Source organism: Sebastes fasciatus, chromosome 12, assembly GCF_043250625.1.
Source record: "Sebastes fasciatus isolate fSebFas1 chromosome 12, fSebFas1.pri, whole genome shotgun sequence".
Lineage (NCBI taxonomy): Eukaryota > Metazoa > Chordata > Actinopteri > Perciformes > Sebastidae > Sebastes > Sebastes fasciatus.
Window position 1 is genome coordinate 7,884,632 of NC_133806.1, and position 18,727 is coordinate 7,903,358.

Sequence of the window (18,727 nt, forward strand, 5' to 3'; positions counted from 1 at the left end):
TGATATGATTGTGACACATAACAATAAGTTCATTATTTTTAATTTGAAGCACTAACTAAAAGTCAGTTTTAGACTGGTAATATTACAGATCTGGATTTATTAGCACTATGTCAGTCTTGCTGTTAATTATTTTCTGAAAGCTTTTCAGATCATTTACCTGAAATGTACAGTAGACTATAAATGCTGTCAAGTTGAGTCCAAATGCAATTTAAATAAAATCACTCTGTTTAAAGGTATATAAGTGTTATTAACATTGGAAATGTCCCCGCTTTTGGACAAATAAGGATCATTTCATCTTATCTTAACATGATTCAAATTGAAGTGCGTTTCTGTTTATTATTATGAAACATGTCGGAAGTATTTAAGTGGAAATGTTTCAGAATACAAATAGCTCCTTTAGCATCTAAGACTACAAATGGTAGTAAGCATATGATTAATCTGTGTTAGGATTATGAGGGGTCCTTGTAATTGTCCCCCCTGTAAGGGGTCCCTGGCCCCAAAAACTGTTCATTATAACTTTGAACGTGCTTTTCTTCTACTTTATTAGAGATGCCATGATCAAATGTTTTATATCAGTATATAGTGATAGAGTGATGAAAGGGACCAACAAAACTATTCAGAGCTACCTGTCATGAAACATTTTATATTTGTGATTCTGATTGGCCAACAGAGAGTGCTGTATCACTTGATCCCAACAGAATGTTCCTAGAGCTGCTTTCTTAAGCATCTGATGTAAAGAATATTCATATGTAGAGGTGACAGGGTCATCCATCTGTCTGAAGCAAAGCCATGTTTTAGTCTATTACATTGAATAAAAATGCGGAAGTTGCAATATTGTTGAAGAGGATGAGACGGAAACAGAGTTGTAAAAAAAAACACACTAACCTCAAAGCAGAAGTCCACTAAAGACCATATGAGCGGACCAGACAGACTCCTAACAACCGTTATACAGAACTGCAGCAGGATTTTAAACATTTGTCCAGGATGAACAGAAAACCACGGGAGGATACTGGTACTTTAAAATATTCTAATATTTATGTGTCTGCATGTATATTTCTCTGTGCCGTTGTCTACATTTGTTTTCTTGCAGTGTATGATGCTTCTGATGCTTGATAACACCCTAGTACCAAAGGGTTTTAAAATGCCCAAATTCATTTTTAAATTCCATCTTTTGCATTATGATTTTTCCACTCTGCTCATCACATCAGGGATGATGAGATTTATTGTATTTTTCACTCAGAGTAAACTGAGGGAGAAGCTGTCGATTTAACAATGACTTATTAAGGAAAAAAGCAGATAGTGTAGTTTAAAAAGTAGGATTTTAAGTTTATCTAATGGCTCTTCAACAGAAAGATATTTAATTATGATAAAAAGTCACTATTGAACAGCTGTTGGTGAAAGGGGAACTGCAGCAGTGTGAGAAGATGTTGCAGACGACCAGTGTGGGTTAAAACCTTTAAGATGGTTTCCTATCACAACTAATCAGCAATAGCTGCGAACCAAACAACTAAACCACAACGTCAAAGCAGAACTAACAACCAAACACTTTTCTGTGAAATACAGAATTGGTACATTGTAAGCTTTTACATTTCCCTTACAGTCCTCAAAGGACTTCTGGTGAACTATGTTTTTGTCAGAATGACCAGAATGTTAAAATTGATTATAGAATCCATCTTTTGTATCATGGTTCCTCCAGTGTGCTCAACATATTGGGAGTGAAACTGCATTAAAAACATATAAACATTTGTGTTTGATCTGTTTGTCTTTCAGAGGAAATCGTAGAAGAAGCTGACTATGTTAATGAGCCTGTATGCACTGTGGAGAAAGTGGCAGCCCCTCCAGGTGCATTATGAACACAATACGTTTCACTCATTACAGTTTTTCTCATTCTCTTTGGCTCAATTGAAGTTCAGATCTTTGAACAAGTAGTTTGTTGTTCTCAACAGATTAGAATTTGTTACTAATTCAAGCAAACTGCACGATTTTTAGCAGATGTCCAAAAGAGTAAGTACAATAACCACTTGCACATGTCTTGCTGATCAAGACTGATGAGTTGATTCTCAGTGAAATTGTCGTCATCTTCTAAACTTCTAAACATCATTTCCTCATTTGAGCCATCTCAGAAAAATGATCCTTTCAGTTATCAAAATCTGTCAGACATACATGTATATGCCATAAATATCTATGACATGATTATGTACTGTGATGAGTTACAATTTGTTGTTTTGTGCTCTACTTGTTTTTGGCTTTGACGTCATTTTGTGGCTAATTTTCTGTTCACTCTATATAGAGTATTTTTACATGAAAGACCAAAGGTGATGCATTGCTACTCAAATAAATGTACATCATACATACAGATGTGCACATCCTTTTGCTGTGCACTATTGACTTTCAGTAAACTTTGACCTGCTGTTGAAATGTGCTTCTAAAAAGCTCAATGCGATACACAACAGCATTCAGCCAGATAAAACGGACTTTCTGGTATAGTACAGCAAGTAGTCAGTGTCAACAAAAAGTAGAACAAAACATCTTTTTGACCAGTACGGCTCACATGATGACAAAACAACTTTTGTCAACAATTGACTGACACAACAACAGGCTTTGATGAACTAATGAAATGTTCTGGGTGAGTTATTACCTTTTGCAAACATGCTGTAGAGTTGTGATGTCCCATCAAACAGGTGTGAAAGTTGCACATACAGTTTAGAGATTGTTAACTGTTTAAAAAAATTAGCCAAAGCGATTGAGAAAAACTGTAAATATTGTTAAGCATGAAACTTATTTAACTATCTTTATTTTTTGTCAAAGCACCTGTGACTGTGTTAAATCAGCTTCATCAATTAAACTGAATTCTTCTTTTTCTCTCAGACTACAGGTTCCGCTTCTTCACTCAGTCTTTTCCCCTGATAGCAGTGTGTTGGCTGATACTGTTGGTCATCTTGGGCCTTCATATCTACTGTGAGTACCACCGGGGTTTTTTTTCTTATCTTTTGGTTTTACCTTTAGCTTTTACTACAGTTTTTCTTGGTGTAATTCGTCCTCCTGTTCACACTGGCAGATAGATAGATAGATAGATAGATAGATAGATAGATAGATAGCAATCTTAATGTGTTAATGTTCATATTACTGTTATTGTGTACTGTCAAAATCAATGGACAAATTGTATTTTGATGCTTTGGCAACATTGTGTTGTAGCCCAGATAATCCAAACAAAGAAAGAGAGCGAGACACTTGCATGGATTTAAATCTGAACTTTACTGCTTCTCTTCTTCTCTCAATTCTCCTTTCAAAACATGCAGTACTGGGTCATGTGGTGTACAGCGCTCTCTAGTGGGTAAACAGTAACTGAATACACAACATATCTCCCCCATAGCTTAGTAAGCTTACCCTGTAAAATAAAGGTAAATACAGTCTCTTTTACTTAAGTTAATTACTTAAGACCTTGCTGTAGAATAATGCAACCTTAAATGTCTTCCGTATCCCACGTAGCATAAACCCAAAATTTTCCAAAAAATATTGTTATTGTGATTATAACAAACAGCATTACCGTCTATGCCAACTTTACTAACAGCATGGAAACTTAATCCTACATATAGCTTTAACTTAAAGGGACTGTTTGTAACTTTTTACACGTATAAATCGCCCGGGTCGGTGTCCCATGCGCGCTCGCATATATCTGGCTCGCGTTTGGCTACGCTGTTCAGACAAGACTCCAACACAAACTACACAGAGACACCAAAACCGCAAAGTTCTATCTAGTGAATTCCGTCTTGCAAAACAGTGTTGGCGGCGTTCGGAGAACGCGTGGGAGACCGTAGCTTTGGTCTCAAGGGCCGGAGTCTCTGCTGTACTCTGCTCCTCTGCCTGCTTGCCTTCATGCATGCGCGCACACTACACACTGCAGAAGACTTCGTAGCTCTGAGAATATCTAGTGAATGTACAGTGGATGTTTGTGCAGAAATAACTGCTGCAGCTCCTACAGACCAACAGAGGTTTTCCGTGTCATGTGAAGTGACGGGGCTCCGCAGTGAGAAGCGTTATCGTCTCCGACCGGGTGCCGGTGTCTCCCCTGTTCCCTCCGACCGCGGTCGGGAGGCTGAAGCATGAAAAGCCAACACTAGGATCAGTATTGATTCATGGAGAGACCTTCGTCTGGTCAGCTAACATTACTGCCAAGCAGTTGAAATATAGAGAGATATTGTGGTTTTAGCTGACGTGTGTTGCCTCACTGTTTTAACGATGCTCGTTCATGTCTATTTAGAGCGAGCAAGCGTGAGCCCGACGCTGACTTTCGTTGACTTAACGGCCACAGGTCGTTTTTCAATGTCCAGCATTTTTTTTTTCAAAGTCATTGTCATTCCCTCTTCAACATTTCCCCCCCAAAGGCCATGAGAGAATGATTAATGTTCATAATCGTTAAGCCAGTCAGGCTTTTAAAACAACTTCGATCCTGTTTCGGTGCTGTTGCAGGCTCGGCAGAGAAATTACTCCTTGCTTTGTTTTTGAATGGATGTTTTGGTTTTACTTTTACCACATGTACTGGCGCTTGAGGCTCCGAAGAAAGAGTTTGCACGTGGCCGATGGCCGCTTCCACCTGGCACGCCATCCTAACTGCCTTATCCAGAGAGAGGTTTTCATCTGTTTGCACTAATAGTCTCTCACGTACTCTTGAGCAGCTAGCATGTTCAATGAGTTGGTCACGCATCATTTCATCTGTATTTCCAGCAAACCTGCACGTAGTGGCGAGCTTGCGCGCCCACGTGCTCCGTCACAGTCTCATGCGATCTCTGCACTCTCTGTCTGAACTTGTATCGTTCCAACACAACGTTAATTGCAGGGTTGAAGTGTGCAAGCAGTGCAGCTCCTGCTGAATCATAAGTCGTACCTGCATCTGTGGGTGTATCAAATATACGTTGGCCTTCGGTGCCCGGGCAGTGTAGGAGGATTGCACGTTTCCTCATATCGGGCCAGTCTTCCCCCCTCGCGTGAATGGCAAGCAGATAATTGTCGAACATTTTCATCCACATATCAAACGGGATTGCAGGTTGTCCCGTGCATGGCAGAAACAATGCCATGCAACGCCAATAATCGCCATCCTCGTCGCCAATTTGTTGTAGCCCAGGTAATCCAAACAAAGCAAGAGAGCGAGACACTTGCATGGACTTAACTCTGAACTTCACTGCTTCTCTTCTTCTCTCAATTCTCCTTTCAAATCATGCAGTACAGGGTCATGTGGTCTACAGCGTCCTCTAGTGGGTAAACAGTAACTGAATACACAACACATTGTTCTTGAAACTTCCGTGCCAATAAAGCCCTGTTGAATTGAATTTTTATAAATAATTATTCATCTATTATATGACTAATAAATAAACACAAAGTCTAAAAGCCCAACACCTTGCTCTGTCTGTCACTATAGTTACCTCTGTCATTTCTGAAAACTACACCAAGCTGACGGCAGAAATTGAGAACCTGACAACACAAATCCAGCAGCTGAACACAAGTAACCAGGGGCTGGAGGCACAAAACCAGGAGCTGGAGACACAGAAGAACAACTTAACAGAACAAATACAAGACATGGAGACTAACTTGAATGAGCTCAACGTCCTTCAAGGTCAGTGTTGCATTGATGCCTACTGTCCCGTAACAACTGATAGTATGTTCTGATCCCATTAATTAAGTCCAGAAAATAACCAATAATAATATCACAATGCAGTAATGATGTTTGTTGGTTGGTCTCTGATGTTTCAGGGAGACAGTGTGAACCTTGTCAGGAGGGCTGGGAATACAACAAGCCCAGCTGCTATGCGATTAATAACGCTGCTTCTTCTGAACGGAGAACCTGGGAAGCAGCTCGGGAAGACTGCAAAGGAAAGAATGCAGATTTGGCTGTTATACATGATCAAAAGGAGAAGGTAATGAGAAAACTGTGGGTATTTTTATGACAAAGTTATGAAATCAAAATGTATTTTTTGTAAGTCTGAACACACTGTGAGTCTGTAGGCCACCGTGTGTTTATTCATGTATGGTGTTTAAATATAAAACTGTCTCTCTGTTGTCAGGACTTAATCAGCCGTCACAGCTGGGGAAGTTCAGGAAACGATGGATACTGGATTGGCCTGAGAGTTGAAGATAGGAAATGGAAGTGGATCGATGGAACTGACCTGACTGAAAAGTAAGAAACACATTCCTAAACACTTTGAATCATAGTATCTATCAGCCTTGATCTAAACATCATGTTCTTCTCTCAGATCCTGGATATTAGCTCCTACTGTCGGTCACTGTGCAATTTCTTTCGAGAACGGAGGATGGAAATCAGTGAGCTGTGATGTCAGACAACAATGGCTCTGCAAAATGAATGCTTCATCTCTTTAAACACACCGCAGTCATACTTGAGAGGTTACTGGATACTCTGTAAAGGTTAATCACGAAGACTTCTACTTCACAATTGTGCTTTTCAAAGATAACAAAAATCAAGCAATTTTATTTTTATAAAGTAATAAGTAAAAAAATATAAAGCTGTTTGAGTCTGAAAAAACAGACTCTAAGATTAAATGTATAAATGCAATTAGATATTGGATTATATAGGTATGGTGTGTCGGGCCTGAAGGGGCACTGACCTGTTAATTATTAATAACTTTGAATGTGTTTTTCTTCTACTTTGTTAGAGATGCAGTGCTTATAATTTCTATATCAGCAGATTGAAAAAAGGGAACAACAAGACTGCTAAGTTTCTTATTTCTTATGTGGCATTTTATATAGTTGCTACTGATTGGCCAGCAGGGGGCGCTGCACCACTTGTTCTTGACAAAATATTCCAGATTCTGTTTCCATGTAGTATTCTGATGTATAAAATACTTACTTTTACAGCTGATGGTTAAGTGTTATCTATCTATCTAGAAGCAAGTTCATGTGTTAGTCACCAGTGAATAAATGTGCTTCCACATATTGTTGTTATTATCTTTTTCTTGCTTGAAAATGTCAGTAAGCTTTAATAAAGTCAGGAAGAACAACCTCATGCATGATGCTATGACGTGTTTATGAAGATGGGACAGAAGGAGATCTGGCCTCATTAATCAGTCACACTGTCAACATCTGCATCAGCAGAGCTCCAGAGAGGGACAATTTATTAGGGAACTATCATATTGTGTATTTCTGTACCTTCTAGACACCACCTGAGCTAGCCTGTGGATCATACTCACATGCACAAACATGCACTAATAGCACAGGCGGTCGGCCCGGCAAAGTCAACAAAGCACGAAGAAGGTCGGATTACAGGGGGAAAGTGACTTCATTCTCTGCTCAGGTAGACATTACTCCTCTATGTCTTTACATGTTTGCTGCTATATTAATGCTCTGGATATCGTATAAAGAACCTTTAAAACTTTACAGGTATCTCATCTTTTGTGTAACGATATGTTGTATTATTATTTTTCATAATGTATGATGCTTTTTAAGCAGGACAACACAATGACTACACATTGGCAGCCATTGCTGTAACTTTCTACTTCATCTCCTGTGTTATGATCCTTCCAGTCTGCTCAACATATTGGAAGTGATTCTGCAAATATGGGTTCATTTACTGCAGATATTGAAACATTTGTGTTTGATCTGCACCGTTTCAGAGGAAATTGAGGAAGCCAACCAAGCAAGCCTTATGCATTGTGGGTAAGATGCAAGCCACCTCAGGTATATTATATACACAATTTATTTTGTAGAAATTAACTTTGTTAAGCATTAGATTTTTTTAAAGCTATCATCAAAATGTTGAAAGAGTATGTGATAATGACGAAGGTTGAAAAGCTTAACACTGTGTGGTATTTTAAGAAGTTCCTTGTAACATGTTCACATTACTGTCTGTGACAAAGCACACTGTTGTCAGATTTCAGCTGATTTTTCTGTCAGATAAGAAGTCTACTTCCGTCCTCTCTTTCAGTCTCTTCCACCAAAAGCTGTGAGTTGGTTCAGGTGACCTTCGTATCCCCTGTGAGTATACACTCAACAGTCACTCTGTCATCTGGAAGTAAACATGTACAGTATATATCTCTGTTAATAGTCAGCTGCAATGATTCCTGTCCCAGACTTCTTCTGTAAAACAAGGAAGGAAGTTTCAGTTACTCTTTTCTTATCAAGTTGTTGCACAGTGACAGCTCACAGCCCAACACCTTCCTGTATGTTTGACTGTAATTCCCTCTGTCATTCTTGTAAACAACACCTTCCTAGTACTCTGTAAACATTAATACACGATATACAATTACGTTAATAACCTGTATGGTAATATCAACTGGCTTATAAATATCAAATGTGTGTTTGTGCATCCCCTATAGCAGTGATTCTTAAAGTGTGGGCTGGGGACCCCCAGGCATCCGTGGCACTCTGTCAGGGGGTCCGCAAAATACTTTGTTATAAATTCTAAAATTATGTTGTATCATTAAAAAGTGCAAATCAAATGGGGGCCTTTTGGAAAAAAGCATCTAAGAGTACAAATGGTAATAAGCATATGATTAATCTAAGTTAGGATTATGAGGGGTCCTTGGAAAATTGTCTCCCCTGTCAGGGGTCCCTGGCCCCAAAAACTGTTCATTATAACTTTGAACGTGCTTTTCTTTTACTTTATTAGAGATGCCATGATCAAATGTTTTATATCAGCATATAGTGATAGAGTGATGAAAGGGACCAACAAAACTATTCAGAGCTTCCTGTCATGAAACATTTTATATTTTTGATTCTGATTGGCCAACAGAGAGTGCTGTATCACTTATTCCCAACAGAATGTTCCTAGAGCTGCTTTCTTAAGCATCTGATGTAAAGAATATTAATATGTAGAGGTGACGGGGTCATCCATTAATCTAGAAGCAAATTCATATTTTAGTCTATTACATTGAATAAAAATGCTATATCACGTCAGACAGAAATTTGCGGAAGTTGCAACATTATTGAAGAGGATGAGACAGAAAACACACAGTAATGGCCTCAAAGCAGAAGTCCACTAAAGACCATATGAGCGGACCAGACAGACTCCTAACAACCGTTATACAGAACTGCAGCAGGATTTTAAACATTTGTCCAGGATGAACAGAAAACCACGGGAGGATACTGGTATTTTAAAATATTCTAATATTTATGTGTCTGCATGTATATTTTTCTGTGCCGTCGTTTAATTTTTTTTTCTTGCAGTGTATGATGCTTCTGATGCTTGATAACACCCTAGTACCAAAGGGTTTTAAAATGTCCAAATTCATTTTTAAATTCCATCTTTTGCATTATGATTTTTCCACTCTGCTCAACACATCAGGGATGATGTGATTTATAGTATTTTTCACTCAGAGTGAACTGAAGAAGAAGCTGTCGATTTAACAATGACTTATTAAGGAAGAAAGCAGATAGTGTAGTTTAAAAAGTAGGATTTTAAGTTTATCTAATGTCTCTTCTACAGAAAGATATTTGATTGTGATAAAAAGTCACTGTTGAACAGCTGTTGGTGAAAGGTGAACTGCAGCAGCGTGAGAAGATGTTGCAGACGACCATTGAGGGTTAAAACCTTTAAGATGTTTTCCTATCACAACTAATCAGCATTGAATGTTGAAATTGATTATGAAATCCATCTTTTGTATCATGGTTCCTCCAGTGTGTTCAACATATTGGCAGTGGAACTGCATACAAACATATAAACTTTTGTGTTTCATGTGTTTGTCTTTCAGAGGAAATCGAAGAAGAAGCTGACTATGCTAATGAACCTGTATGCACTGTGGAGAAAGTGGCAGCCCCTCCAGGTGCATTATGAACACAATACGTTTCACTCATTACAGTTTTTCTCATTTCTCAATTCTTGAATGAGAATTGTTTTTTTGTCAAAAAATGTGAAGGCTGAAAATGTGAATGTTTAAATGCTCAGCTCCTTTTGTTCTCTTATTGAAATGCATTCAAAGCACCTTAAATCAGCCTCATTAATTCAATTGAATTCTTATTTTTCTCTCAGACCAGACGTTTCGCTTCTTCACTCAGTCTTTTCCCCTGATAGCAGTGTGTTGGCTGATACTGTTAGTCATCATGGGCCTTCGTATCCACTGTGAGTACCACGTTTTCTTCTTCTTAACTTTTCCTTTTAGCTTTAGCTTTTACTACTGCACACTGGCAGATATATACATAGATAGACAGATATCAATCTTAATGTATTAATGATCAAATTACTGTTATTGTGTACTGTCGAAGAATATGGACAAATTGTATTTTAATGCTTTGGCAACATTGTTCTTGAAACTTTCCTGCCAATATAAAGCCCCATTGAATTGATTTTTTATAAATAATTATGAATCTATTATATGAATAATAAATAAAAACAAAGGTTAAAAGCCCAACACCTTCCTCTGTCTGTCACTGTAGTTACCTCTGTCATTTCTGAAAACTACGCCAAGATGACGGCAGAAATCCAGAACCTGACAACACAAAACCAGGAGCTGGAGACACAGAAGAATAACTTAACAGAACAAATACGAGACATGGAGACAAACTGGAACTGGAGCATTGAAGCCTACTGCCCCAAAACAAATAATGGTATGTTCAGATCCCATTAATTAAGTCCAAAAATAACCAATAATAATATCACAATGCAGTAATGATATTTATTGGTATGTCTCTGATGTTTCAGGGAGACAGTGTCAACCTTGTCAGGATGGCTGGGCATACACCAAGCCCAGCTGCTATAGGATTAATAACCCTCCTCCTCCCGAACAGAGAACCTGGGAAGAAGCTCGAGAAGACTGCAGTGGAAACAATGCAGATTTCGCCGTTATACATGATCAAAACGAGAAGGTAATCAGAAAACTGTGGGTATTTGTATGAACCAATTATGTATTTTCTGTAGGTCTGAACACACTGTGAGTCTGTACGCCACCGTGTGTTTATTCATGTATAATGTTTACATATCTAATAGCTGTCCCTCTGTTGTTAGGACGTAATCAATGATTACAGCTATGGAAGTTCAGGAACCAATGGATACTGGATTGGCCTGAGAGTTGAAGATGGGAAATGGAAGTGGATCGATGGAAGTAATCTGACTGTAATGTAAGAGATACATTCCTAAACACTTTGAATCAAGTATCTATCAGCCTTGATCTAAACATCATGTTCTTCTCTCAGCAACTGGGAACAACCTCCACCTCCTACTCCTCCTACTGATGGTCACTGTGCAATTTCTGTCGAGAACGAAGGATGGAAATCAGTGAGATGTGATGATAGACAACAATGGATCTGCAAAATGAATGCTTTATCTCTTTAAACACACCGCAGTCATACTTGAGAAGGTTGCTGGATACTCTGTAAGGGTTAATTACATGTAAGATAATATCAAGTGACTCACGAAGACTTCTACTTCACAATTGTGTTTTTCAAAGATAAAAAAAAAAATCAAGGAATTTTATTTTTATGTAGAAAAGGTAAAAAAAAATAAAGCTTTTTGTGTGTGTCTGAAAAAACAGACTCTCAGAATAAATGCAATTAGATATTGGATTATATAGGTATGGTGTGTTGGGCCTGAAGGGGCAGTGACCTGTTAATTATTAATAACTTTGAATGTTTTTCTCTTCTACTTTGTTAGAGATGCAGTGCTTATAATTCTATATCAGCAGATTGAAAAAAGGGACCAACAAGACTGCTGAGTTTCTTATTTCTTATGTGCCATTTTATATTGTTGCTACTGATTGGCCAGCAGGGGGCGCTGCACCACTTGTTCTTAACAAAATATTCCAGATTCTGGAAATGTATTATTTTGATAATTTAAGCTTTAGACAACATATGGTTTATTTTTTGAGTTATTTCAACATATTCTCTATCTTAATTTAATGTGTGTCGTCACCTTCTTGATATATCCTGGTACTGTTCTGGAGTGGCGTAATATAGGCCACATACCTGTGAGCTAAAGTCAGATTGAGTAAGTAAGGCAATCTGTTAGTTTTAAGAAGGAAGTGTTTGTATATTTTGTTGAATTGTATTAACTTATGTTTGTTATAATTAGGTACCGGATGGAGAATGTTAAAGTATTTCACCCTTAAGAAGCCGATGCGTTAATAATGTAAGATGACTACGTACCTCTTATTTTTATTTTTTTACTAATTGTGGTAAGAATGGTAATCTATTGGTTTAATTTGTTTATTGTGCAAAAAAATCATCTATACCTTCATCCCTTATCCATCCTTCAACCTCCACCCATTGTCCTCTCTGAATAAATGGTTAACAAGCTCTTGGATCCTGATGTTTAATGTGCATCCCAGCTAGAAGTTCAATGGTCCAGCATTAATACTCTCAAACAGGGCGACCCTGACTGACTTTACTGTCTTTCAGAGGCTAGCAGGTTCAGTTTTAGGGCTAGAGTGAGCTACAGACATCATATGAACAAGAGAACATAAGGAATCAGTTGGTACCAACCATGTCGGGAAGAGGCTAAATAACGCTCCAAAGTTGGGCACAATTTTTATCAAGGAAAAACTGGCATGGCCATTTTCAAAGGGGTCCCTTGACCTCTGACCTCAAGAAATGTGGATGAAAATGGGTTCTCTGGGTACCTACGAGTCTCCCCTTTACAGACATGCCCGCTTTATGATAATCACATGCAGTTTTAGGCAAAAACCATGCAGTTTTTTTTCATGCAGTATAAATAGAAATAAAAAGTTATGTTTGCCGATACTAAAAATTAATCTGAATATTTCTGCATAGGGGTCCCTAAACAGTCTTGGAATTAAATAAATTGGGTATCACTGTAATGCTGAGACTCTTGTGGATCCAATGAGCCCATTTGTCATCATGTGTGATGATGTTAGTTCCCATAGTAGCCATTTCATTGTAGTGAGACCATTTTTTTAAACTTGACCTCACTGTATAAAATGACCTGTGGTGACCTCTAGGATAATCCTAGCAACTTTACAGCCACCAAGTAGAGACGTAGAGCATTAACAGGAAAAAAAAAACTGGATTGAAAAATGACGCAATCTGGTTGCCATGGTAATGAATTACGTCTATTAACTATACACCCATTCTCTGTTTGAGAAAGAACGTTAACCAAAAAACAGGAAGTAAAACTGGCTGGAGGGGGATTAAAACCAGGGGGCCTTTTCAATTTTATCTTTGAACCAAACAGTATGGATTCCATTTTTCCTAAACGGAGTGACAGCTTGTTATCTGTCATCCACCTGCTGACATTAAGAATTTCTGCACTCAGCGTACTTCTAACTATGCTTGTGTCATTATGGGAAACCAGTAGTGTGGAGTCATCTACATATAAAAGAGTTCACATGAGGTAACAGACTTTTTTTCTTTTTTTTTTTTGCATTTTTGTAGACTGTTACCTAAAATGATCCACTGCTTGGATCAGCTAACAATTACAGTAACTGGAATAATTATGTATGGAACAATTATTTTACATGCTGAGAATCACTAGTATATTAAAATCAGCATAATCTCTGTAAAGGTTCTCATTTGTCCGGGTCACTGGATATTTTGTAGTCTCACATCCAAGAGGCTTCATCAATATGGATCTGATTGATGAAAATGTACTCTTGACCAAACAGACAAAGTCCAGTTGCTTTAAATTAACTATACTCCACTTGTGTCATGTAAAACTAGAAGATTCCTGTGCTGTAAGAGACAAGTAGAGTACTCTTCTTTTTTTCTTTTTTTTTTTCATTATGTGCTGAATTTATTATATTAATTAACTTTTTATTTTGCTAAGTTTATAATGTTATAATGTTCTCATAATATAAGTTATTACATTATGAACAAAGCTGTTATTATGTTATGCGCTCAAGGTTTAATTACATTATGTGCTGATTATTATATTATGAGCTTTTGTGACATTTAAGTTATTACATTATGCACAGTTATTACTGTAGAAGATGATTCTCATTTCTTTGCCAGTGTGCTTTGCCGCTCTCTACAGGCTTGGAGTGTGCCGCTGATTGGAGGCACACAGCTTTAAACGTCTGGTCTTTGTTGCTGCTGCCTTCTGTTTTGATTTCGGTACCTTTATTTAAACAATCTGGATTAAACCCATTTTGAGTTCAACTTTAACCTCATTTTTGGACATTCCTCATTTCCTATTTTTACTGCTCAAAGCCGTCAGTGTTAAACTACAAAAGTACTCAATCAGCCACCACATGAAGGGCAAAAGCTCACTACAATTACGTTATGCACAGTTATTACGTTATGAGTTGCTACTTATTTATTTTATTTTTTTTATTTGACCTTTATTTAACCAGGTAAAATCAATTGAGAACCAATTCTCATTTACAATGATGACCTGGCCAAGAGGCAGTAGCACAGTCCACACAAGTGACACAAACAGCACAGATACAATACAGTATGACAAATACATGAGAAAATGGCTAAAAACAGCATAGGTAAATTAACAAACACTATGTTAAAAAAAAAAAAGGCGGATTACTGGATGTACTTTGTGAAAATGGAAGGGAGAGAGAGAAGTGAGGGCTGGTCAGCAAGTACAGCAGTCAACTATGACTTGTTGCAGCTTTTGTTTGAACATGTTGAGAGAGGTGAGAGCTGTTAGTTTGAGCGTGTTTTGTAGTGAGTTCCAGTCATTTGCAGCGGCAAAATGAAAGGAGTTATGACCAAACACAGTACGGACTTTTGGAATGATGAGCCTTATGAAGTCACTGGATCTTAAACGGCGATTGCTGTCGGAAATGTGCAGAAGATTGGAGAGGTAGCGAGGGGTCATTCCCAAAATGGATTTGTAGACCAAGAGCAGCCAGTGTTGTAGCCGCCTGGTGTGAAGGGAGGGCCAATCCACCAATCTGTAAAGATCACAGTGGTGGGTGGTGAAGGGTGCACATGTGGCAAAACGGATTGCTGAGTGGTGGAGTGTGTCCAGTTTTCTGAGGGTGGTCTTTGATGCCATTTTATAAATTATATCGCCGTAGTCAAATAGAGGAAGGATGGTCATTTTCACAAGGGTGAATTTGGCAGAGTGTGTGAAGGAGGCCTTGTTTCGATACAGGAAACCCAGTCTAGCTTTGACTTTAGCCAGAAGGTTATTGATGTGTGTGTTAAATGAGAGAGATGAGTCCAACCAGAAGCCAAGGTATTTGTAGGAGCTGACAAACTCCAGCTCCGAGCCATCAGCACTGTAGATCTTGGGAGGGCTGGGGATGATGAGGTTTTTCCGGTCAAACAGCATACATTTGGTCTTTTTGGAGTTGAGGAGCAGGTGGAGGTTGTGGAAAGACTGTTGGATGGAGGTGAGGCTTTGTTGAAGAGTGGACACAGCAGAGTGGAGTGAGGGACCAGCTGAATATATGATGGTGTCATCAGCATACAGATGAATCCTGGAATTTCCAGCAGCTTTGGCTACATCGTTAATATAAATGGAGAACAAAATAGGGCCTAAGATGGAGCCTTGAGGCACACCTTTAGAGATGGTAAGAGGTTCAGACATGATGTTTTCGGTCTTCACCCGCTGGACACGATCAGCCAGGTAGCTAGCAAACCAGTTGCAACATCTACTGGACAAGCCAATGCTGGTAAGTCTTTGCAGGAGAATGTTATGGTTGACCGAGTCAAAAGCCTTGGCTAGGTCTATAAAGGCAGCTACACAAGTCTGTTTGTTGTCCATGGCGGTGATGACATCATCAAGGACCTTCAGTGTAGCGGTGGTACATCCGTGGCCTTTCCTAAACCCAGACTGCAGGTCAGACAAAATATGATTTAAGTCAATGAAGTGAATTAGTTGTTTATGTACCAGTTTCTCTATGACTTTGGCCAGACAGGGCAAAATGGAAATCGGCCTGTAGCAGTTCGGGTCAGAGCCAGAGCCTCCTTTAAAGAGGGGGAGAATCGTAGCCGATTTCCAGTCAGGGGGGAAAACAGACAGATGAAATGACAGGTTGAACAGGCTTGTAATAGGGGAAGCAATAATATGAGCGGCTGATTTTAAAAACACAGGGTCAAGCCCATCAGATCCAGCTGACTTGTTTGAATCTAACTTAATGAGTTCATCCAGGACTTCCGAAACCTTAACAGGTTGAAGGGAGAAGCTGTTAACGCTGGGTGATGAAGTGGGAGTGTTAGATGAATCTGTTTCAGGGGCAGCTGCACCAAAGAAATTAGATGAGTTCACGAAATGTTGGTTGAAGTGTGTGGCCATGCGTTGTTTATCAGTAACAACAATGTCATCAAAAATCAAAGAAGTGGGTAGATGCGGAGAAGCAAGTTTGTTTTCCATGGATTTGACTGTTTTCCAAAATTTCTTGGCATCAGAGCCACTGGCTGAGAATTCTTCTTTGAAATGACTGATTTTAGCTTTCCTGATCGCCTGTGTTGTTTTGTTCCTGCATTGTCTGAAGGCCAGCCAGTCGGCAGCAGACTGAGAAGACCTCGCTCTCCGCCATGAGGTGTTTTTTAGGCGGATCAGAGCCGCCAAATCGTGACTGAACCAGGGGCTGTAGCGATTCTTCGTCCGGAATCGTTTCAATGGGGCGTGTTTCTCAATGATTAGGCTAAAGGTGTTTTTGAAATAAGACCAGGCATCTTCCACTGAGGGGATAAGATTGATTCTTTCCCAGTTTGCAGCTGCAACATCTTGCAAGAAGGCCTGATTGTCAAAGTTTTTCAGTGAGCGCTTGGTCACAATCACCGGTGGACGTTTGACAGAGAGGCCGGAGCGAACGCATGCAATGGCACAGTGGTCACTCAAGTCTTGACTGAAGACTCCAGATCGGTAGTTTGATGGAGTGTTAGTGAGAATAATATCGATCAGTGTGGCAGATGACGGTGATTTCAAATTATGTCTGGTTGGCTCAGATACAATTTGAAAGAGGTTTAAAGCATCAAATTGCTGTGTAACTAAATCAGGGGGGTTCATCATATTCCAGTTTAGGTCACCCAGAAGGACAAACTCAGAGGAAATGTGAGGGGCCAACAGTTCACCGAGAGCTCTTAATGTGCATGCTGGAGCAGAGGGTGGTCTATAGCAAACAGCAACAGACAGAGTGAAATTTGTTGACAGTTTAAGTTTTAACAGTAACAGTTCAAATTGCTTGGGGACTGATTTAGACAGCGTAACAGAACATTGCAAATGATCTTTTACAAATATAGCCACGCCGCCACCCTTGGTGGATCTATCCTGACGAAAGACGTTGTAACCCGGTATTCGAATTTCTAGATCCGAGACACCTTTCTTAAGCCATGATTCAGAGACAGCCAGAACATCAGGGTTTGCAGTGTGCACCCAGGCTTTTAAATAGTCATGTTTTGGCAACAAACTACAGATATTGACATGTAGAAAGCCCAATGATTTACGATCACAAAAATCATTAAACGACAGATTAGAGACAGTGGGACCATGAATAGCGGGCCCTGGGTTTGGGTGAACATTTCCAGAGATTAACAACATGAGAATGATTAACACACGTCTGAGGACAGTGCTAAAATGTTGCATATGTTTATCTTTCATTGACGGTTTGGTCAAAATTAAAGAGGAGGAGTCGTGGAACTGCTGCAATAACATGTAAGAGTACAAAGGAATAAGATTTGTTACACACCAAGTAGAAAGTCCAAAAGTCTTTGTAATCCAGAAGGATGAAATGTCCCTGGTTGATAAACTGAAGTCCAATGTACCAACACCGTTAGAAATGATGGCAGTCTCCTGTGTGTACCTGCTAGAAAGGCAGGTTGTATGAGCTGATGTGATCCAGAAAATAGAAATGATTGTGAGCCAAAAAGGCCAGGAAGGTTTTAGTGGATGAAACATGTCCAAACCAATAACCAATAGGTCAGGCTGTAGCAGGTTGAAGAGGGCCAGGCTATAGCTAGCAGAGGAAGCCAGGCTGTAGCAGGTTGAAGAGGCCCAGGCTATAGCAGGTTGAAGAGGCTCAAACTGTAGCAGGTTGAAGCAAGTTGAAGAGGCCCGGGCTACAGCTAGCAGAGGAAACCAGGCTGTAGCAGGTTGAAGAGGCCCAGGCTATAGCAGGTTGAAGAGGGCCAGGCTATAGCTAGCAGAGGAAGCCAGGCTGTAGCAGGTTGAAGAGGCCCAGGCTATAGCAGGTTGAAGAGGCTCAAGCTGTAGCAGGTTGAAGCAAGTTGAAGAGGCCCGGGCTACAGCTAGCAGAGGAAACCAGGCTGTAGCAGGTTGAAGAGGCCCAGGCTATAGCAGGTTGAAGAGGGTCAGGCTATAGCTAGCAGAGGAAGCCAGGCTGTAGCAGGTTGAAGAGGCCCAGGCTATAGCTAGCAGAGGAAACCAGGCTGTAGCAGGTTGAAGAGGCCCAGGCTATAGCAGGTTGAAGAGGCCCAAGCTGTAGCAGGTTGAAGCAAGTTGAAGAGGCCCGGGCTACAGCTAGCAGAGGAAGCTAGGCTGTAGCCAGCAAAGGGGGTCAGGCTGTAGCAGGTTGAAGAGGCCCAGGCTATAGCTAGCAGAGGAGGCTAGGCTGTAATTTATGGATTTTGTAAGAAACCAATAAATAGGCACTATGCTCTCAGTCCAGTACAAGCTGAAGACACTTTACACGTTACAACAGCCAGATCAGCAGACAAAATAAAACATAAATAAAACATAAATTCCGAGCTCACATGCAGACACACAAACACAGGACTGGTCTGGCGGCCATCTAACCCTAACCCTACAGGGGGTGTTGCACCACTTGTTCTCAACAGCATGCTCCCAGAGCTGTTTTCTTAAGCATTTGTAATCTGATGTAAAGAATATTAATATGTAGAGGTGACGTTT

General features: G+C 39.7%; 2 protein-coding genes across 2 annotated transcripts; both read left to right on the forward strand.

Annotated features, from left to right (window-relative positions):
- The first annotated feature begins 802 nt into the window (after positions 1-802).
- LOC141778588 (asialoglycoprotein receptor 2-like) lies at positions 803-7,015 on the forward strand. Its single transcript, XM_074652951.1, has 7 exons — positions 803-1,012; positions 1,771-1,842; positions 2,869-2,958; positions 5,417-5,611; positions 5,749-5,912; positions 6,060-6,172; positions 6,249-7,015. The coding sequence occupies exons 1-7, from the start codon at positions 985-987 to the stop codon at positions 6,370-6,372; spliced, it is 786 nt and encodes a 261-aa protein (XP_074509052.1). The 5' UTR covers positions 803-984; the 3' UTR covers positions 6,373-7,015.
- Positions 7,016-8,977: 1,962 nt separating this feature from the next.
- On the forward strand, positions 8,978-11,438 carry LOC141778589 (CD209 antigen-like protein C). The gene is made up of 7 exons (XM_074652952.1): positions 8,978-9,096; positions 9,699-9,770; positions 9,977-10,066; positions 10,381-10,551; positions 10,646-10,809; positions 10,949-11,061; positions 11,137-11,438. The coding sequence occupies exons 1-7, from the start codon at positions 9,069-9,071 to the stop codon at positions 11,273-11,275; spliced, it is 777 nt and encodes a 258-aa protein (XP_074509053.1). The 5' UTR covers positions 8,978-9,068; the 3' UTR covers positions 11,276-11,438.
- The last annotated feature ends 7,289 nt before the right edge of the window (positions 11,439-18,727 follow it).

Coding starts and splice junctions, on each gene's coding strand:
- LOC141778588 (XM_074652951.1), top strand. CDS start 985: ATGAACAGAAAACCACGGGAGGATACTG. Junction 1,013..1,770: donor AAAACCACGGGAGGATACTG/GTACTTTAAAAT, acceptor TTTGTCTTTCAG/AGGAAATCGTAGAAGAAGCT. Junction 6,173..6,248: donor GGAACTGACCTGACTGAAAA/GTAAGAAACACA, acceptor TTCTTCTCTCAG/ATCCTGGATATTAGCTCCTA.
- LOC141778589 (XM_074652952.1), top strand. CDS start 9,069: ATGAACAGAAAACCACGGGAGGATACTG. Junction 10,810..10,948: donor TACATGATCAAAACGAGAAG/GTAATCAGAAAA, acceptor CTCTGTTGTTAG/GACGTAATCAATGATTACAG. Junction 11,062..11,136: donor GGAAGTAATCTGACTGTAAT/GTAAGAGATACA, acceptor TTCTTCTCTCAG/CAACTGGGAACAACCTCCAC.